This window comes from Calliopsis andreniformis, chromosome 3 (genome assembly GCF_051401765.1).
Source record: "Calliopsis andreniformis isolate RMS-2024a chromosome 3, iyCalAndr_principal, whole genome shotgun sequence".
Lineage (NCBI taxonomy): Eukaryota > Metazoa > Arthropoda > Insecta > Hymenoptera > Andrenidae > Calliopsis > Calliopsis andreniformis.
In genome coordinates, this window is record NC_135064.1 from 25,936,742 (window position 1) to 25,959,928 (window position 23,187).

Consider the following 23,187-nt stretch of genomic DNA (forward strand, 5'->3'; position numbering starts at 1 on the left):
CTCATAACGAGGGAATACTGTATCTTCCACTAACAGAAGAACCAATAGATGGCGCACAAAAAAAATGGGTTGTCAATCGGGTACATTGCAAATGCGCAGTATTGTCGCTCGCTATGGTGTTCGTTTTTGTCAACAGGCCGTGACGGTAACGAAAAAGTCGTGACAAACGGAAATTGCTAACACAGCGAATTATTGAACCGTGGCACACGAGCACACATGACGATATATGTACCTGCGTGCGCGTGCTCACGTGACCAGGCAGCGGGAAAGAGGCAGAAAAATGGAGGAACAATACGATGGTGGAAAACGCGTTCGAAAGTCGTTTGAGCGTGTGGTCGTGCATGCGAAATGCACCGTGACAAGTAAACTGGGCGCACAAGTTGGCGAAATACAGTTTATATCGAGGACGATCGTACATTCAGTGGGCCTCGTTTCAGTAAACGCTGCGGGTTTCACGTGACAAAAATGTAATTGGAAACAGCCGTCGTTCTATGGTCGAGACAAAATCAATTGGTCGCTCGAGGATCACCCTTGTTTTCCTTTGCAATGGGCGGGGCGACGGATCGAGTGGTGGGGATAGGATATAGTGGGCGTGGCCGATTAGCGAAGTGGGGACGGTGTTTTGGTGGCCTTAAACGACCGATTGATTTTGTTCCACCTATAAAGGGAATTCTCGCTGCTTTACATAATGAATTGTTAGCTCATGGCTAAATCGGTTGAAAGTTACTAATTAATTGAAGGATCCTGATAGTTTCTCTTTGTAGAATTTTATACGAATTATGGAACTGGTCTCAAGAATCTGATTCAAAGAGAACAAAGGAAGGCTTTTGAATGATTACCTGCGACATTGTGTTGATGATGATTATACGTAAGAGGAACAGAGTGTAATGCCCTGGCAGACCACTTCCTGTGTCTGGAATCTTCGTCATCGTCGTCGGCTTGTTGACCATCTTCCCCTAAGAAATGCACCTTTTCGTACCTGTCCAGATATCTGCAACAAAAGACCAATTTCTATTAGATCTTAATAGTACAGACGGAAATCTTTTTATCAATCTGCAGGTAACTTTCATTTAGGCACAGTATTGCAAGTCCCTTATTAAATCATGAAATCCTGGATTTATATAGTAATATATATACCTACACTTTTTAAGCGTAAAGGGGTGTAAAAAATCAAGAACTGTTTAACATTGAACGTGTTAATAAACTCGTCCTCGAGAAGATGAAATATAATTATTAAATAAACTAGAGTTACAACATTTCCTCGGTTCTTCGTTATCAGAGTTCCTCCAACGCAAGAAAAAAAAAAAACAGAAACCTTTTAGTCGTAAAAGGTAGGGTCGCGGAGCGTTACAGTCGTTCCGAAGACAATCGTCCTCTGTCCCCGACTTTACAAAATATAAAAGAGACTCGAACTCAACGCGGAATACAAATGCACGCAGTCCTATGTTCTCTTAACGAATGGTAATAGCCCAAGAAAATATGACTGGAACGTTGCCTCTGACAACGTCCATTACGCTCTCTCTCCTCTTCACGCATTTCACCGGGAGACAAGCTCGTTTCCTTTGTCCGTTGGAAACTTTTTAGACGTGACACGGCCGAAACATCCCAGAAATTCGCACGGAGAAACGATTCCCAGAGTTTCCACAGTGATCCCACCCCTTTTGGATTCTATCTACGCAGTAAACGTTTTAGAGAGCAACTACGAAACGCAAAGGACTCATGTTTTCCCCGACTATGTAAAAGTGAATATGCTAAAAATGGTTTGAAACTGGAGAATATGACAAAGCTGCTCTTTATAAGGTGATGAGTAAATGAGTTTCGCTTTTTGTAATCTCCTTTGGAAGAAAAAATTGCATATTTCAACCATTACTTTTTGAAAATAGAATTGGAAATCTCGCAATATTTTCTTGTACCTCATTGTCAATTTTATCTTATTCAAATAAGTGTACTTTCAGACTTGGCAAAGTGGCCGACTTGGTTGGATAAAAATTCTGTAGAAGACGTTCGTGAGGCTTTATCTTTGGGATGCTAAACAGTGGTACGACCGTGTACTTAGAGTTGTGTAACACCTTATACACGAGAAACGCAGATTTGTATCTTTTCCTCCGCTAATGCCTCAGAAAGGTGCGGTACATAAATTTTCAACTTTCTGCTTACGTGGCAAAGTGCAGGGCAACTCTGCATACATTTCCTTCCTGCTTTATAATTACAATAAATACGTAACAAGAACCGCGTTAACAAGCAACTAAGGTTTTGCATAACCAAATGACTTTATGTAGCCTATATGATATAGTCTGAATTATTGGACAGATTTTCTTTTCTAAAATGGATTGAAATACATGTAGTATGCACTATGACACTTTTAGAACCTAAGTGTACCCTATTCCCATAAAAAAATTCTATGCCATAAAACTCGTCAATGAACAACGAGCCTTTATCAAGGAAACAGTGTAATGCAAATGTCCTACTAGGTAACCATGTCCTTATATCTGAACACTAGCAATTCAAATATCAGACCATGCATTTTCAGTTCGTCCACTTCCTGGGATACTCGACCTCTTAACCCTTGGGAGGTCGCAGTATTTAGTAAGTGCTGCCAACACCCATTCGTGGATTTCTGAGTAAAATACTGAGTAAAATTTTTAACCCCACGAGGGTCGTGGATCAATATTAACATGGTAGCGTAATTTTTAGCGTGTATCTCGTAGATACCGTGAATTCCCAAGGGTTAGCCTACAGTTACAATCGATGCGTTTTCTGATAAACTGATATTCTGACGAACATATGCGAGCTGTTTATCATATAAGTGAGACAAGTTCAGAAACATTCGTCAGAACATCAGTTCGTCAAAAAAACGTATCCACCAAAACCGCAGCCTTAGGGTACGTGTCCACTTGGGGGTGAAACTATCACGAGTTGCTCTCGAGAATGCTCTCAGATAGTGTATTTACTATCAGACACTACGTTCAGAATAACTGAAAACAACTATCCAGGATGAATACACTATCTGAGAGTACTCTCGAGAACAACTCGCGATAGTTTCACTCCCAAGTGGACACGTACTCTAAAACTACTGCGAGTTACTCTCGAGAGTGCTCTCACATAGCGTATTCATCTCGGGCAGTTCCTTTCAATTACTCTAAACGTAGAGGTCTAATAGTAAATACCCTATCTGAATATGTGCTCTCAAGAGCAACTAGCGATAGTTCCACTCCCAAGTGGACACGTACCCTTACGCGCCCAGATATTGGAACATTTACGCCTTACCTCCTCCTCAACCTCCCCTATCCACGACCAAGCAACGAAACAGGGTGGGCAATCCAAAACAGGCGTTCGAAATCCCGTGGTTCGACGGCGCGCCGAGGCCCAGTCGTGGCGACCGGTTTGCCAACGAGTGAGCCGCGTGGTTATCTCGCGCCTCGTTCCGATCCAAGAGGGAGCAGAGGCCACGTGTCCCGACGCGAGGATCAACGCCACACGGTGTGTTACTAAACCTCCGCGACGACCGCGGGACTCCGGCAGATCGACCGACCGACCGACCGACTGAACGTCCAGAGTACGACGAACCCGTGACTAAACGCGCGCGCGAACGGGGTAGCTGTGGACACGCCAGAGAGGGAGAGGCTCTGGTCTACAAGAACAAGGGGTAGGGAGGGAGAGGAGATGATGATAATAATAATAATAAGAGGGAAGGAGAGGGAGAGAGAGGGAACGATCGTTTAGGGGGGAGAGAGAGTAGAAGAAAGAGAGAGAGAGAGTGAGTGAGAGAGACTGAGGGAAGGGGCAGGGGGAGAGGACACGAAGAGTCGTGGGTGGGCGAAAGAAAGTGGTGGGGGTAGGTGTAGTGGATCCATTCATGCACCAACGTAGAGTACGGAAGGTGCAGGCGTTGGAGCACCCAGCCAGAGCCTGATTGGCCGTTGCTGTGTGCGGACTGAGCACAGACACCGACTGCTATTCTGTGCTCTGCCGGTGGTCGCCGCTGCACCACACTACACACACTCTCTGTATAGATCGGGAGTAGGAAGCGGCTAGGCTAGCGGCGCGCCGCGTGCTGTTCTCACTCTAGGGTCCGGCACGGCCACGTGTCCTGGCTATGAATGAACCACGGATTTCGCCACCGCGGTCGGGCAACGCGCGGGTCGCTTTGGGAGCCTGCCGACTCGGGGAGAAGCGAGCTGCCTGGGTCGCGAATGTCGCGGATGGTCCCTTGTGAAGGAGCGGCGCAAGATGCAGTCAGCTTTATTTGACAGAGAAATTAAGCTTTAAGGACCCTACATCCGGTGACCACGACGGACGTGGATGTCTGGTGACCGATGCCTGCTGTTCAGTCGAGGAATAATGGAGACAATAAAGGTACCCTGGGACCGAGGACCTCAAGCAGGCTTACTTGAATTTTCACCACCTGGAACGAATTGCTTGCAGGTGTTTCGTTCTTCGCTTTGAAGTCGGAAATTCTGCTATCATAGAGTTCTCTTACTGGTTAATTAGTTAATATAAATGACTTTAGAAAACGTGCGGACTTTGTTGATACTGGGATAGAGGAAAACTTCGACAGTTACTGATTCATGGAGGTACCTTTTAATAACTGTGCTATTAGCAGTCACTTCATTTGTGTTTCTTGGGGCTAAGAAGACTATATAGTAAGGCAAGAAGGAGATTGGATGCATATGATGGTTTACAGAAGAAAGGCTTGAATAATTTTATAACTTATTTCTATAGTATTTTGTTACGTATTACCGCACTTGTTTAATTAACTTTTTGTACAATAATGGGTTGCTACCATTTATAAATAAATAAATAAATAAAATAATTTTAAATAGGTAATAAAATTTTAGCTTTTAATAAACAGAGAATTGACCAAGAATCAATGAGAAATAGTGTTGCTTTAGAATTTCTCTTTTTTAGAAGTCACGAAACAGTTAAGATACTCAAGTTATTTTATCCAGCATGTACATTAAAGTTTCTGAAGAATTGCAAGGAGTTCAAGGAGTAGGGATCGCACTCTATGTATATCGATGAATCTCATCGTGGGTGTCGAGGACGTGCTGTGTTTACGAATGCTAAATCAGAGCCGACATCTAACATCGCTGTTGTTTTTTCTCCTTTTATTCCTCATTTATGTGCGACTGATCACTCGAATGCTGTAGGTACTCTTGTATGCACTGGCATTTAGGATTAATTAGCCTCGTTACCTGACTTTCCGAGAAGAGTAACGACGAAAAAAATGGAACCTCTTCGCTAAGTACTTATTTATATAGTGGAAAAGTAAACTGCGGTTTCTGCTAGCACGAGCTGAGAGATTTCTGGGAATTTCAGCGTCATTTGCGAACTTCTCGATCGAGCACGGCGTTTATGTAACTGTACGCTTTAGATTACATCTGTTCTCAGATGTATTGTAAGAAAACGTGCGCTAATCTGTGTTTTTTTCCTCGTGATGGTAAAAATATCATCGACTTGGAAAGATACTGTGTAAATAGATGATAACTTCGGCTGGTTTGTGATAATGGTTACGTACCTTGGATATTGCAGTTGCAGACAAATAGGATGAATTAAGAAATCTGTTGATGCAAAGTTATTGAAAACAGATATTGTACAAAGTATATATATTTAAAACAATGTTTTCCTCTCTCTCACGTTTTTTATAGATGGTAAATCTTCTGGTGGAGATTAGCAAAGCAAAGTAGTGAGTAGAAAATTCCCTTTTCGCTGGCACTATTCTTATCTAGCTTTGAGAAGCATATCTACGTGGAAAGCATGAAGATTTCACATGAAAGAATAAATCGAAAATAATAAAACGTTTTCTAGGATAATATCTGACAACGAGTGTCCCTCAAGTACACGTGTAAGTACTTCATTATACTGAGATTCTCAGATATCACTGCAGAATCACAAACACTTTAATTAATATTCATATCAGTTCCTATTTTTAAATTTCCTACTAAAAAGCTACAATACAGAGAGAACAAATATTCTATATCTTCCACTTTAATCCTCTCAACGCACAAAAGTGAAACGAATACGTGAACAATTTATAACCGAGTATCCACAACCACCAATATCATAAATACCAACAGTAATTAAGTATACTTTACGTTCTATAAAAGCAATTACAAATCGATTATTCCAGAAAAAACAAGCGTCTCATGAAAACAGAATCTACTTCATATCTACTCCAAAATTGATCTTCTAACTATTTACAAGCTCAGCCTTCTCACAAATTTCGATGGCTGCTTCATGCTCGACAATACATTTCAATTGCATCGAAATTGATAAAGAAGCCCAACTTCTAAACAAATTAGCATCTTCCTTCAAATCTGACCAGTACCCATAACTTCACACATACCCTACTGACCACCTTCGACAACAGTAGAAAAAAAGAAAAGACCAATATTCATGACCACAGATAAATCTCGCCTCCACTAGTCAGCGAGGGTGTCAGAGGGTCGACGAAAGTCAGCGGAACGCGAAGAAAGATAAGAAGGACGCGGCGAAGAGGAATTGACCGTGTCCTTGTTTTGCAAGCGGCGCACGACGATATATAACAAGGTTGCAGAGCTTAACCGTGGCGAGGGAGAGAGAGGACAGCGACTCAGGGGGACCACGTGGGCTCGTCAGCGAGGCCAGAGCATGAATGAACCGAGGAACGTAACGTACTATACGATGCGGAAAATGGTGTGGTGGGGCGTAGAGGTAGCAGTGCCGATACGCGGCGGTGCCCACGCGGTAAAACGTCGCTGGCTCTCCTACTCTTGCAGACGCTCGCGGACTGCCAGACATAATAGAACATCCGTGGCCCACCGCGACGGGGGAAGAAATCACCTCTGCTTAAGTATTCGCAGAGAATTTCGTCGCTGCTACGCGAAAACCCGAAATCTCGACTGGTTTTGGTGAATTGCTTGAGTTGCAGGATTCGAGTTAGGAAGATTTTCTTCATTCTATGTTCTACGCAGGGCTGCGGAGTTGGAAGTCAATATTCTTGATGCTGACTCTAACTGTGACCCTCTTTTTCTTCGAACTCCGACTCTAACCCCGATTCTGACTCTAGTGATCAGAAATTCCTTCTGAACCTCAACTCCGCGACTTTATTATTCCAATCTACGACTCCAACACTTCAGGAGTCCACAATTCCAGAACTCTAAGAATCCAGGATTCCAAGACTTCGAGACACCAAGACACGAGGACTTCAATTCAAGAAATTTTACTGTCAGGCCCTGAGCTCGTCCAAGTTCACTTCTCCTTCTAAATGAACTGTCGAGAGTGGAAATACAAGACGAAGATCTAAGTTTACCCTGTTCACTTTTTGAATATTTCCTCGAATTCTGTACTGGTTCTACCTAAGTTGAGCGGGTGCCAGGCACACAATATCAAAAATTCATCCACGTAAGAGATAACTTACAAGTTAACAATTGACAATGGTTTCTCACTTCCTCGGTTTATAATATGAACATTTCTATTGAAACTCAAAAAGACACTCAGGCTCTAAGAAGAAAAAAAGGGGTGGAAGATTGACCGATTCCTTACTAAATAACCTGCAGAAATCTGAATGAATAAATCTATTGCTATTGAGCTGTGCTTCTCCGCCAAGTTGGACAAAGTAATATCATCTAGTCCAATATTTGGAAAGTTCTCGAGAAATTGTAATATCGGAGGGTCAGGTTCCCAGTTGCCGCGGAAGGAAAACAGGAGTGGCTGGGACGCGTAAAGGGGAAATTTTACGCGACGCTAAGCGCCAGTCACGATTCACTTGCTTCCTGAATGATGCACGACGCCGTCGGCACCGGTTACTGAAATAAGTTGATCGATGGGAGTTAGCGCGCCTCTTAGACACTCACCTCAGGTAAATTTGTTTAAGGCCAACCCCGCTGTTTACGCAGCCGTTGGGTAGATGGAATTGCTCGCAAAGCGATGCCCACTCGTTTCTGGTATTAACCTGGAACATAAATCAGGAACGAGCAATTTAAATATTGCCAACCACTATGAACAAACAAAAGATAGCGTATGGAGGAGAGGAAATGCTTTGCGTTACGTGCTGCAAATATTTCAGGAGTCAAGCATATAGATAACTGCTATTTTCGCTCGTTATAAATGTAAAAGGCGAGCTTCTGAAATGGAATTACTGATACACATGTGCCACTTCAGATGAGAGTGAAAAGAAAAAGAAAATAATTATGAGCAGACTGCAGATTTGTAATGCATTCTTGGAAAATTTCAGTGTTCAAGAAAGTATAAAATGTGCATAATATGAGGTGTTCACAGGCTAAAGTGATCAACTCCACTTTTTACATTCTTTTTTGTTTCAAATTTTGGCGCCAAGGCATTTCATTTATACTTGGTTTTTTAGATTTAATATAAATATAAATATATTTGTTTTGTTGAGCTAATGGATTTGGCAGATGAGTAAATCTTTACTTATTTTTTACCTTTTTAATAGTATTCATAAATATTTTAATTTATATGGACATTCGTTACGAGAAACAGCGTGGGCGCAGTTACACTGTAATCTGAGAAACGCGAAATCAAGTTTTTCTTACTGGCACTGACGATTATTTTCAATAATATTCCTTAACGAGATTCGTTTTACAAGCTCGTGGATGGTTTTACGCAAGTATTTATAGCTTGTATTATTTATAGGCGAGTGGCTGTTTGGACAGCGGCGAAGAAGCGCGATGTGCGCGCGTTTCGAAATAAATTTTCCCCAGGGAATTCGAGGTTTCTTTCTCCCCCCCTCTGGTCGATTTTACGCGATTTCCAAGCATTTCGACAAATGACGAGCCAGGCAATTGGGTGAAAACGTTCTAGAGCCATTTAGGATGAGGAGTTAATGGCTCTCGGTAACACGAAGTATTTTTAACGAATATACTGCGGGGATACACGTGTGTATTTAGCTTCACTTTCAGTTCAAATATTCTCGACAGAAATATGATGAAAAGATACAACACAAACTTCGTTGTAAATAAATCATTATCTCTTGTTTTAATACGAATTTGAAACTGAGCGAGATCAAACATGGAACTTTGATGTGTTTCGTATTGACATTGTTCTAAGTAAATTTATGTTGCGTGTATTCGGTGAATAAACATGTGAGAGATTGTACTCGTTCTTCTTCCTGCTTTTCAAAGTAAAAAGAAAGAGAATTTAATTTATTCTTTTTTAATCAAGAGCGAATAAAGAATTCATGACGAAAAGCAACCTTTACGGAATGTTACAATTTTTTTTAAAATAAGAACACATTGTACTGAAAAAAGAAATTTTCATCACGCTTGCATTTGACTTGCAGAACGCGAGATTTATTGTCGTCGAGATCGTGACTCGATCGGAGCACTTTCTCGACAAGAGAACACAGTAGGTCCTATCGCAAAAGTATTCCACGAACTCAGCTGGTGACGAAATGAAACACTTGTTTTTTCTCGCACAAAACGACAAACATCCGTCTCAACGTTACCTTTACTTGAAAGTCATTTATATTTGCGCAATAAAACACAGGAAATCATAATTCCTAATTGTTCGATTCGAATCCTTGATCCCTATGAACTCACTTTCTACTATGAAAACTCGTAATAGTTTCTCTTCTAGCCTTCGTGGAAAATAAAACTAATATGTAAAAAAAATGGACAACGCTTTCACATCAGTATTCCAATAATTGTATTATTCAACTAATATTCGTGTCGAATGGGAAGTCTCGCGGAAAGCATTGCCTCTAATGCTCCATTCCAATTTCCCCTGATACCCATGTGTAGCAACACCTAGGCTAAGAGTGCCAATTACTGTGTGCTAACAGATTACTGTACCTCCTTCCCTTTATTTCCACAAGATGCAGTACTATTAAACTGAAACTATTTGACTACATTAAAACAACACGAACATTATCAGTTCAATTCTGCTACATTTCGTTACACTGAAAATAAAAGGGAGAAGTAGTCAGCCAGCACACAGTGATCAGTACCCTTACCCCATTTAATGCAAAAATCCATCAAGACACACACATTTCAACAAGTTCACCCATTACTTCAAGAAATCTCCCATATTCGAAATTAAGATCCCAGATTCTAAAACCAGCTACAATAGTTAATACACGGAGGAACGAAATACATCCAAGATAGGTTGAAACCGTGGGTGTTCCGAGATTACGACACACTTGCATCGCGGTCGTATCGCAAAATGATCCGTCCATATAACGCGTTCCTCTTGGGTACCGAGGAACGATCAGCGGGGGGAAATATTCGAGACGAGGTGGCTCGTTTACGACTCGGCGCTCGGCCAACAGGGTTTACGGTTCCGTTCGGCAACTCGATCGCCATCGTTGGTGGAATCCTACCATCTTCCGCGACCCAGAGAACTGTATACGGAGTACACTATCTTCTTGTTATAATCTTGCTTTTACATTCGCTATAGTTTCGAAATTATTTGTGTCGGCGATCATGAAATTGGCGTAAGTCGAAAATTGAAAGAAAAATTACTTCATTAAGTGAATGAGAGCGATGGAAGTTCTTTTGTAAAATTCACGTTTTCGTTTTTCGTGATTTGGATCACTTCCATGCGATTCAATTAGTGATATAACTTTGTTTTTTCAATGCTTGGCTTACACTACTTTTATAATCGCCGACACCTTTAGACTAAAAGAATTTTAATTACGAGCACTGTCGTTCTCTATTTCTGAGGAGACCAAAGTGGAATTCCTATCTACCAAGTCATCTCGTAAATAATGCTTCTGAGAATTATTTTATTCGTAGATAAAGAAATTAATGTATTCTGCTATTTTTAGTTACAGCTCTTTCCATCACCATTTCTTACCACTTCTGAGGCTCTTTTTCCAAGGATTCTGAGTCTTTTAAACGAGAATATGAAACGTCAAGCAGTATTATTTAGGGGATGACCTGATTGAATGCGTCAGTAACCGCGAGCTTATATCGAAGATATACTGTGCACATCGAAAATGATCCAGAGGCGTGAGATGAATATACACTGATGGGGGCCGAGGCTGGTCGGCATCGCGCTTCGAGGGGAATTCCTGGTAGCGGGATACGCGGAGATAAAACGCTCTGGCTGGATATAAATTTCCTCGGCGTGCTGAAAAAATAACCGACGACTCGTGTTACGCGGCTCGCGCGCACATGTGCCTCGCGATCATAGAGGACAAGACGAGGGGGTAGAGGAAGAGGGACAAAGACGGTGGATGCGAGCGAGAATGCATGAACGGTGTGTTAAGCTTGCGAGCGTGTGCGATCCCAGCGATGTGTATACCATTTGCGTATGTATGCATCGCGATATGTTCATCTTAGCGCGCGTGCTCGATAAAGCTGCGTTCTCCCTGAAGCACAATAAGGAGGCAATTTTTATTCGTGTCCCAGGCTTTCTGAAAAAATTGTTGCTGAATTTTTCACCGCGTTTCTGATGCTATTGCGGTGATAAAAGTTGCTGCTTGTTGCTTGCTCCAATTCGGAGTGATAAATGTTAAAGAAGAGTAGAAAACTCGAGTCGAGTTTTAATGTGTAGATTTCTTTGCTGTGTGTTCCTCAAATTATGTTGCCTCGGTACAGACAGAAGTCTAACAGTAAGATAAAAGGATATGATCCACTCATTTGGCAAATCGACTAACTACACCAAGCAAGAGTATTCATACTTATTTTAAATATCAAATATTAGGTATCAATCAAATACTCTACATTAAAATTGTAAAAAATTCAGAAAGTAGAGTTGAACACTTGGACCTGTGAATGGTACATATGTCACATTGGTCAGGAAAGAGTTAATGCTTGTGATACCTATTTAGGTATGCTTGAAACGCCCCTTTTGTGGGCAGCTTCTCCATGTATCATATGATTAATGTCAACAAATTAGATAATAATGATTTTTGGACCTACTGTACAATGCATTAAACATTTCAAATCCCTCCCATTGTCCCAAAAAGCGACTAGGTTCGCGCTATCGTCCACATGATGGAAAGGATGATATATCACACATATACCCTTTGTACACGTATACAAGACATATATTGAGATAACATTTGCGGATTTGCGGTTCTCGTTAGCGACTGAAACGTTATTCCGTCTGGAACGATATCTCGTTACAAACGTATTGCGTCTACGAGCAACCAGCCCTACGCGCTTATCGCATGAATTTTTCAGTCGTTTGATCTTGAAAAAAAAAAAAAAGAAACTTCGCTCGTTCGCGCTGCTAGTTCGTGTTAACTTCGTGCATGCCTATACTCGTGACTGCTAACCTGTGAAAAATGTATAATCCCCAACTTCCTGCGTTATTATAGAATTAGCCGAGTGTCTGTTCTAACAGACAGGTTCGTTAAAGTAATTACAAAAGAGCACCTTGGATTGTATTTGCGAATGTGACAAAAACTGTACAGAAGAAAAATTGCAGTTTTTGGTAATTGCTTAATAAGTAACAGAAGAAAAAAAGATGCGAAAAGGAATTATAAATGGTGAAAAAAGCAAATCCATAGTATGAACCGAGGTTATCCCCTTGTTTTAGACCTATTTTCCTATAGTATATTCGGTGATTTCACGTGACGTGACAGTAGTGTTCGCACCCTAAGATACAACGCCCACAACACTCAATTTTAATCACTTTCCTCGAGGTACGAGTCTCCTAGGTTGAACCATACTTCCAAGCACAGAGCACAGCCTAAATTTCGAGATTAAGTTTCCAGGGGGTAGCGTGCGACGCCACTCGGTTCACCAACGCGTGCCTCCCATATTAATTATCTGAAGCAAAATAAGACTCGATCGAGCGTCGGAGGCTGAAGATGCCATGTGTCGAGCAATAGCCCGGAGACGTAATGAAATATCGTTCCGGGGGCTCCCACTCTTGCACGCCGCGTTTGTCGCGGGTCGTGGAACGAAGAGGAGGGGGGAAGTAAGGAGTCGTGAAATCGACGACGACGGACGGACATACTGGGTCAGTGCTCTCTGGATCCGCGCCCGTTTCTTTGCTATTCTCGTCGTCGCGACGCTCAACCTTATGAATCGAGAATGTGGCGCCCCACCGTGGACGACCTCGCGACACCTCATCGGCTCCGTCAAAGCTGTCGAGAACAAGGCGTCTTCGAGCAATAAAGAAATGGTATCCCCCGTGGCAGGCGGTGGTGCTGACGCTATACAGAGTGACACTGGAATAGGTGATCCCACTTTGGTGGAGAATTTTAGTCTTCCTAAGGATGATGAAACGAAACTCTTCCGTTTGGAGGAAAATTGTAGAACTTCGACTGTTTTGAAGTATGGTAGAGTTAAAAGTGTATCATCTTTTTAATAATTAAATGTACATAGTGGGATATCTTTTATGGTGGAATATTCTGGGTGAAAAAATTTGTAACTCTTTCTGATATCGCAGCTAGAATGACACTGGAAGTCTAGTTATAATGAAAATGTTGGAAAAATCATTCTGTTACGAAAAATGATCTGTTTTTATTTTTAGGAAAAGTAGAATATGCTAACAAAGTGGAACCACTTATTTTAAAGCCACTTTGTATATGGATGTCTATTCAACGTTCATATCTAAAACTAGGAGATACTGATATTTACGAGATGTAGTCCTCGATATTTTTATTATAGGGAAACTTGGCCGGTAGAAGGTACCGTGGTTCATCTAGCGTTAACATCGTTGACACCTCGCCACCTTTCCATTGGCGTAGCCTCTCACGACAGGTTTCCTTTAAATAAAGACGCAGTTCCTTGTTAAGTAACTTGTTCTCATTTTTTGGCTTTTAGATGAGAATGATATTAGTATCTATAGGGTGTCCATGAGAAAGGTGAGTCTAAATGAACAAGCAGGCCTATAGATATATACCATTAGTTTCCTGAGTTCAAATTATGTTCCAAAACTGGCTACCAGTAGTTAAGGAACAAGAATTTTATAGCGCAGTTCGATTTTAAGTTTTCAATGGATATGTATGACTACCTATACAATTTTATTCAACTAGGTTATCGTTCTCAGAAGAATGTCCATTTCAAATGAAGAATCGACATATTGCCATTCGATCGTGTCTCACTTGCTATTAATATGGGTTACATTACCACTGTTGCAGAAAAGGAAACACTAGAATCCCTTTTCGCTGCACAGTACACGAACCAGAATAAACGAAGCAATTCAGTCGGCGAGTTTAAACCTCTTAACAAACTCAAAACCATCAAGTCGATCGGAGACAGGGCTACAATTTATCCTCCCGCCACGAAATTATCTGGATCACGATTGTGAAAATTGGCGCGACATTTAACACGTGAAAAGCTGAAATTAATAGTAGGCTGTTGCATAAGCTGCCTGAAATCATCGGTATTACGCGTTGATGCGACTTTTCCGTGCCGTTTGACCACAAAACGATCCAGATTCGTCGTTCAACTAGCTCATTCCCTCCTCTAGCAACTGTAACGAACAATGCTATCGAGACGTGTAACGATTACGATAAGAATCGCAGCGTATAAATATGTAGTTACGCGTGGAATAATTAATACCATTCTCTTATGTATCTTCTGATCTTAATGAATTTTCTCTTTAAATGCAGCCTCGTGGGGATTCCCACAATGAGTCGAACAATATTTGCGACGCTCGTTGAAACCCAGACGCACATTACTTTGCCTTGAGAGTCATTTAAATAGAAACTATGAGTACGAGGAAAATTCCACGCACTTTCTATTGAATGAAAAACTCACGAACTGATTTTCTATACTGACAACTTGTGAGTATCGGGGAGGCAATAAAAAAATCCTCGCGTTGCTAGGTGATTAAACTGAACTGTTATAAATTCATCGGTGCATGTGCACTGATTACGCGTTTCCCGTGCTGAGGAATTAACCCATTGAGACCGTATTTATGTGTCAAACGCTGAGGTCAGAGGACAGTGCAGAGGTGCCCCTTTCGTCAGCGTTAAAGTTGCAGTGTTGGCTGGATGCAAGCTCGATGGCAGCGTTTTCTTACGATTTCTTGAATTTTTAGTTTTTGACTGATTCCAAGAGAGCTCTTCTATCGAAAGAGAACTGTAATAAACAGACAACACTGTATTTGAAGGTTTTTATTTCTATAACTATTTTAATATAAAATAATCTTGTTCTTGTAATATCTATTCTGAAGTAGGAACTCAGGAATAGATCACAAATGTTTATGCAAACTCACGTTTCCATAAGTGTAATTAACGAAATAAAATCTAAGTCCACAATCTACCGATGCCAGCTTTTACTAGATAATTATAAATGAACTATTTCGAAAAAGATCTTAACGATATTGTCACATGGCCTCATTGGGTTAATATCGCGTATAAGATTGGCTTGATTATTTCATCAGTGGAGCAAGAGTTAACGCCAGTAGATTTGCAAAATCGTGAAAGATAATTACGCTTGATAACGGTGTTATAATAAAAAGGAGCAGACGCAGGGAAACGTAGGGAGACATTGCACGGTTTACCTGATCTCTTATCGGCCATTCTACACACGCTGCCGCGGATCGCCAACTTTATCTGACATAAATACGCGGGATTTATCGCGATATGACATTGCGGCTGTTCTCGGCGATAAAGAACTACCTCAACTTTGTGAAGCCTATGATTAGTGATTGATGCGATGCTATCTTATGTGCTTCGCGACAATTTCTAGCGGTGTAAGGAAGAATACCTTTGACCTTCTGTCCTTTGATAATTATTTAGAAACACAAGAGTGTATACTGTGACGTGATAACATTAGAGGCAGTTGTGGTTAACAGGATTATTAGAATAATTCGAGAAAATCAATTTGAAAAATTTAAAAGATACAGTATGGTAGAAGATAGATAATTTGGTATTGCCTACAGTTCTTTTCATGCAATGTTAATGGAACGAACTATTTACTAAAATTTTAGAACTTTTTCAATTAAATAGATTCAGTCGTTTTCAAATGAAATAATTTTCCAAGTTATTAAGTGACATTAAATGGCAAGTAAGATACACAATCACTGTTCAAACACTCGCAAACACACAGTGATGAGCACAAATAAGTTTTACGATTTATCTTGGCCAACTTCAGCTCAGATGAACGTCTTTTCTAAATACTAACTGCATAGGGTAAACTTTGATACAGACTGTTAGAGGTACCAACGAGAGAACACAAATAGTTTCACAGAATTTTCTTAAATAGTTGCATTTTACTAGAAAAAGTCTGAAACTTGAAGAGCGCAAAATAAGTATAAGTAAACAATTTACAGCTGTATGTCCCGATACTTCAATTATAAAGTTCCAGAAACTGATGATATTATTCTATGACACTACTTTTTATTTTTAACACATTCGACCCTGATGACTCACCAATTGAATCAAAGGAAAGCTCTCCTCATTAGCGAAATACAGAACATGTGAGTCATTTTTATGCTGAAAAGACTGTTGACGGCCGCTGAGGGCAGACTTGCCAAAATACACTAGTCCCAAACATGTTAATTAGGTTACCTGTACATCCGAAATTAAGCCTAAAATCGACTAAAGTAAACGTTAATATTTACGTATGGGGACTAGTTTAACTACTGGAACATTTACCTCATCTAACACCCACCCCAGAATCTGCAAAGAATAAAGAAATCAGCCACGAGAGGAGCTCCTCAGTGTTCAGCATAGTCTCGAACCAACGCTCCACTATACCTCCAACTAGCCTCCCAGAAGGCCTCAGGAACCACCGAAGAAAGCCTTAGGCCGCGACATCCGCAGGCCTCGCTCGATTCGCCGGAAGAGGGATCCAAGAAGGAAGGCAGAGGCGTGAACCGGTCGCTATCGGTCACACGTTGAAGCGCGGTAGCACGCGACACGCGATTAGGTAGAGCAGAGAGACCAGGCACACGCGCGCTTGCGGGGAGATCCCCGGTGTCTCGCCTGTAATCGCGCGACTTTGCTTGACCTTGACAGTATGAATTACACGGCGCATGCGCGGGGGACGTTCTTCGAGAGCGTCGAACGTAGTATCCCCACGTGTTCGTTCGGCTCCGGCCGAGGGACTACATGATGAAAGTGTCTTTGCCGCGACCACGTGCTCGTTGGGGTAGGACATGGTCTCTCTTACTCTCTCTCCCACCCCCTCTCAACCTCTTCTCTCGCCCTCTCTCGCCCTCTCTCTCCCTCTCTCTCTCCCCCCACCCGAGGGCCAGAGTTTCTCTGCTCTGCTCGCCACCGCTTCTGGCCTCTGCACGCGGCTCTCTTCCGTGTCGCCAGCGTGTTCCGCTTCCTCGCGGCGGCCTCTCTGCCCGCCACGGTTTTTCGCGCCTCGAACGATCGCGGACAGCCTCGCGCGCGCCTCGTTTCCGCGTTCTGCCGGAACGGCTGACGACTGCCGCTGTGCCACTGCGATCCTCGAGCCCAGAGGCGAATCAGAGGCGACCTGGGGCTAGTGCTGCTGCGGTTTCGCGGTTTTATAGAGACACAGGTTGATCTACCTTTACGAGGTGAGGGTGGAAGGAGTTTTAGCGGGTGATTAGAGACGAGTGGAGTGTAGAATGTTAGTCGATGAAGGAGAAGGAACTTTGGGAGAGTTTACCCAACAGCAAGGGTATTCGATTTTCTAGAAATTGTCTATTCATGTATTTACTGGGAAACTGGTCTTCGTGTTCTTGGGAAAATCAAGTAGGGGTGAGAAAAGATTTGTGAACTGGTTACAGACATTGTTTGCGAACAGTGATCGCGATCTGTTTGGAGGTGTATATCCAGCTCTACATAGGCAGTGGAACTTGTGCTAAGTGAACCTCGGTTGTCCGTAATTTTTATCATTGGAGTTATGGACATGGGACACGCTCAATCACCACCACCGATCTACAGGCGGCAAGCTAATTTCAAACGTAGAAACGACAGGTTCAACATGGTAATTATATCTGAGAAATAATAATGTTACTTACAGATTATCTACTATGAGTTATTTCTTAAGAGATAATTACTGTATAGAACCTGTAATTTCTATGCTGGAAATTTGGTCGATGGCTGACGGTCGTTGGTGATAGTCGAGCGTGACTGCTTCTTAGTGTAATAACAATAAGAGTTCGGTAGGGCGTTTATCGACACTTAAACGATTATTTAATAACAGTCTGTCAAAGATAAGCAAACTAGCTATGATAAGGGTGCTTTAGGTTTGAGAAGGCAATTAACCTGATACTATTTTGCTTTGGTACGATTTATCACTAGGATTTAGGTGTCACATTGCACGTGACTCGTAAAGGGAGTCAGTGAGACTAAATAGTCCTATTGACGAGCAATATAAAGCTGATGGCTACGTTGAGTCTTTCAGCTATCGAGTATCATAGAATTGTTTAGACTAGTTTAGGGAAAAAAGTGTTCAAGAATGGCAAGCAGCCTGACCTCGTATTACTAATGAATGAGAATATTGTTCCTGGAAGATTTGGTCACTGAGTGAAGAAGACAATGCTTTTTTGGTACGGCTAAGGGGACTGCAATGAACTCCACAGCACTTGCTCCGGAACTATCGATTGGGAACGTCTACTTAAAGAATTTCGAACATACTGTTCATAAAGAATCTGGTCACTAAGTGGCGAAGACAATGCCTGTTAGTAAGAAAATTGTGATAAACCCCAGAGGACTTACTGAACCCTCAGAACCTTAGTGAAGTAAAAATCGAGAATTTTCTACGACACAAATTCAGACGTTAAACCTTATATAAATTCTACGTAGCAAAATTAGGATTTCAGTGTTATTTCACGTTGCTGTCATGTAGCTGCGTACTTGTAGGGTGCTCGAAACCGTAGTGGCGAATGGAACAATCGAATTAGAGAGAGTATTATACGATCCCATCTCGAAACAGTGTAGGTCGTATCGTGTCACGTGTATAATCGTAACTATTTTTGCGTGTGGAGTATAATACGCAGTCACGATACCCGTCCAATGCATAAACCTCTGCTAGAGCCATGCTCGAACAATGGCCAGGTTAATTAGGATCAATGAAATAAATTCGTTTGATCATGTCGCTCATCGGCCAAGAATTTTATTATTATGCTCGGCTAATTACTAGGAAAATGCTGGCACGCTCAAAATATTAATCGCGCGTTTAATATTGCAGTAATGCCCTAACCTGTGCGATTATACGCGAATTAATTGCGAATAACTGCCCGAGTAGGTGTAACGTTTATGAGGATAACACTATTTAATAAAATTGAGCGATTATATCCATATTCGTACGTGTGCCATTAGCAACAGAGCGATTTTAAGCTGCTTTTTTTTACTTGAGAAACTACTGTGCACTGAATTTGAACTTGTGTTTCTCAGTGCAACGCGGAACCTAAGTGACTTTTGAGCCTCGTTCCCACGTGAATATTTTCAGCGCGTTTTACTACTGCAATGACTCTAGCATGCACTTTAAGCCACATTTCCACGTGTGCAATGGCGAGATACAAGAAATTCTAAAGCAGGGTTTCTCAACTGGGGCGATATCAAAACAACAAAACAAAATAAATGGAGATAGGAAAAGAAGAAAGGGGTAGGGGAATTACAGGAGTAGGCAATATTCGAATAAGAGCCACAGGACAGAAAAGGTTGAAAAATCCTGTCCTCAAGTCGAGCATTTTGTTTTATATGATTATAAATTTTATCATACGCAGTGGAAGCACTTGAGAAAACAGAATAATCATACAAAATTAACTTCATTGTTTTTTGCACTGTCTATAAATTAATTGAACACATCAACCTGACTCTACGAATGATAAGAAATCTTCCTTGCTGTCAGGTATCAGTAATTGCTAAACGCAACAATGCTCGAGCCCATCGATGCTATTTATTCGTTAATGTTGCAAAGACACCTTAATGCGTGCTAAAGTGTTATTACGAACGAAGAATGTGTAGCGTAATTTATGGTGTAATTTCCTGTGGCGACGTCAGGAATGCTTGTATGATTTAGTGTGCTCATTAAAGCCGTGATACGCCTTGGTAGAAATAGTACCAACATTTCTACTTACTAGTTTATAGTTCGCGAAATATAAAACAGCCAATTCGAAAGTTAATGCATCCTGCATTTTACTGCTTCGAATTTTACTATGCCTCTTCCTAGGTAACAAAGCCTGTGGAGCGCGAAAATTGTTGAAATTCAATCTTTGGGAAATCGCGGGATAAACGACGGTGTTCAATTAATTCAACTTCCAAAGTTTACCGACGATTTACTACGTCGATATTTTCATTCAATAGCGATACGACTTCCCCCTGTTATTCTCTGTATTTGCACTGATAAGCAATCAACCATTACACACACATTGTGGATACATGAATTAATTCTAGTAACACTAGATCACTTTCTACTCCAGAAAATGTAGTGGAGAATAAATGTAAAAATGACTAAGTGTTAAAAAATTCGACCTTCAGGCGAACAATTTCATTAAGTTACACAGTTAAATTGCACCTCATTGTTCTTCTTTGCTTCCACCTTTTATCACACATAATCTCATTAGTTTGCTTCACATTTTAAGCAAAAATTTAAAGCAGTTCGAACCACGAATCCGATTGCAAGAAGAAATATAAAATTACATGCTCACACCATCACCCCTTTCTGTATCAACTCACTCTTACATTCAAAAAATCAATAACAGTTTCACAGAATTATTACAACACATCACAGAACTGTCAAACGAAAAACAATACAGAGAATATACCACTATTAAGACAATCTAGATACGTATCTTTGAAATATTCCTAAATACCATTAAAAACCACGCATTATCGAAACTAGCCTGACCCACACACGAGTCGTAACACCCTGACCATATTCTTGGCCAATATTCGATCGGTGAAACCTTCACAAATCAACAAACACAGTGAATATATCGACTCCTCCATTTATCCCCAAGCGAAACACATAGGTAAACAGATAGGTGGTCACGGAAATTAGTATGCCAGCTTCGAATCCGGCCGACGTTGTTTCTCAATCTCTCCGGGAAGCATAGAGGCCAGCCGGAATTACGAGCGAGTCGACGCATTTATCTCTCATCGACTATTAAGTAAAACCAGTATTCCTAGCGTATCGTGTACCAGCGCACGAACCAGCCGTAGAACGTTCGAAAGTAGCAGGCGAGTCTACGCGCGGGAAGAAGATAAATCTTCAAGGGGGGGGGGCCAGAACGTTCGGGCAGTTCGCGGTGTTGCGGATGCACGTCGAACGATATTGATGACGTTGCGGACAGCATGCATCACCGATATTGATGGGTGCAATTTTCGCCCAGGGTGATCGCTGGATCGGTGGATCCTCTTTCTGTAACGACTCGATCGATTCGGGGTAATTACTGCTCCACGGGGTACGTATATTACTGCTTTGCCGATATCCATCCTGGGATGCCTTGGCGATACGAGCAGGAGGGGGTGGAAGAAGTTGATCTGTGATTAATTTAACCCTCTAAGCGATAGATCCTCAAATGAGTAATATAGGATGTATGGTAGACGTCTGTGGGTGTTGAGAGCAGTAGTGAAATGGTGCTGGTGTGGGGTTTAGCATCTGAAGAGTTGCTGAGTGAGAAGTACCTGTACATTTTGAGATTGGTTGCGTAGATAAGAATATTGAAATGTGAGGTCAGAAGTAATATGTAACTGTGCTATTCTTGCGCTCATTACTCATTTAATGTGTTTATATTTGAACTACATGATTCATTGCATAAGTCAATGCTAAAAGAAGGAAAGGTTGACATATGTTGCTGTTGATCAGAGTAATTTTATTGTCCATGACTTGTTTTGCCGTTGAATTTTTTAGTACTTGTTTTTTTGTTGAGACGCAGGTTTGATTCTGTCAGTAGAAATTTATATTACCATTGAAGTTTTATTATAGTACGATATAATTGTAGTAAAGAAATTTTTGAATATTTTCTGATACTTGCGAATATGATATGTAATTATTAAACTTATGGCTTTTAGGTTTTCATCATCCCGAGTACTAAGTGGAAAGATATAATGAATTAAAATTCCAGTGTAATGGGAGCGAATGATAACACCTGGCATTTTCGACGATTCGTCGATCTGCAGAGCAGGACGATACACAGATCGGGCAGCAGTTATTACGAATTCCAAAGGCTATGATCCAAAATAAACACGGAGAAGGCAGCCAAGAAGCCTGTTCCAAGAATACCACCAAGTAGTGATGGGCGTTTGATCCATTCCGTCGCGAATATTCGATTAATTAGATCGTTTTTATGTTTCTCATACAAGACTAAATATTAAAATGAAGCTCTTTCATAATGCATTTCAAAAATTGTAAGCTTATCTGAACTTTAAGTCACGCGAAGCTGTGAACTAATTACAATTTCATCTTTTATCAATGAAAGAAAAATAAGAAGATTGCCTAGTGGTAATAACAAATCACGAACAATATGGTGGAAACTAATTAGAGAATGGTATGAAAAAAATTAGACTAAGCACGCTGAATATTTTTTTCAATAGTTTCTGGTCGAGCCAACACTTCACAGTACCTTCACTGTCTATCATTGTTGCACAGTATTTTAGAATATCCAGTCTGACAGAAGTCTACTACCATGTTATCACTGCTCCACACCTACTGTACGCAAACACTCTGCGATAACACTTCTCGAAGCCGAGTTCTCAGAACCAAAGACAAACATTGACTAATAGCTTGTAATTCTAGGATAACCTACATGTTGCCACGCGAAGGTGCGTTCACCAACTGAATGATTGTATACTGTAAATCTACTATACTCTAAACATTATGTCACTGATTCGACGATACATCCTCAAACGGGTCAATCCTGCATTTGAAACAGAAGGTAAAATAATTTATTTTATATACTTTGTACTCATTTGACATTGTAATTAACACAATACTAATATTGTTACAAAAATGATACCTTCCCTTGACCAACTGATTCTAAATGCTACTTAAAAGCTTTAGAAAGCTTGGGTATTTCACACTTACTGAAGAATTATTTCAAACCCTGAATAGAATAGTGCACAGTGCGAAAGATACAAATTGGATCTTGATGTGCTAAAACATTTACAACTCAACCCAACACTACAATCTATTCTTTCATCCCAGGCGATAACTGAAATATACACCTGTGTCCTTTGTTCCATAGCAACCCCTAAGCAAATACCACCACAAAGTGTTAACCATATCAGTCAATACCCTCAGCGATAATCAGTTTCACATCAAAGACTTCCCTACCTAGCCTATCAAACACACCGCTCTACGGCCAGAGATTCATTAACCCTTAAAGGCCATCATAGGCGAAAATTCTTGATTG

The 23,187-nt window shown here is 41.1% G+C and overlaps 1 protein-coding gene across 3 annotated transcripts in view; it reads right to left on the reverse strand.

The window, feature by feature from the left end:
• The window catches only part of Bap170 (Brahma associated protein 170kD), a 61,442-nt gene that overhangs the window by 19,074 nt on the left and 19,181 nt on the right, over positions 1–23,187 (reverse strand). For all 3 annotated transcript variants that reach the window (XM_076393261.1, XM_076393260.1, XM_076393259.1), the window contains exons 3-4: positions 7,836–7,933; positions 840–991 (exon numbers count right to left, since the gene is read on the reverse strand). In XM_076393261.1, the coding sequence (XP_076249376.1) occupies positions 840–991; positions 7,836–7,933 (250 nt within the window). The remainder of the gene's footprint in view (positions 1–839; positions 992–7,835; positions 7,934–23,187) is intronic.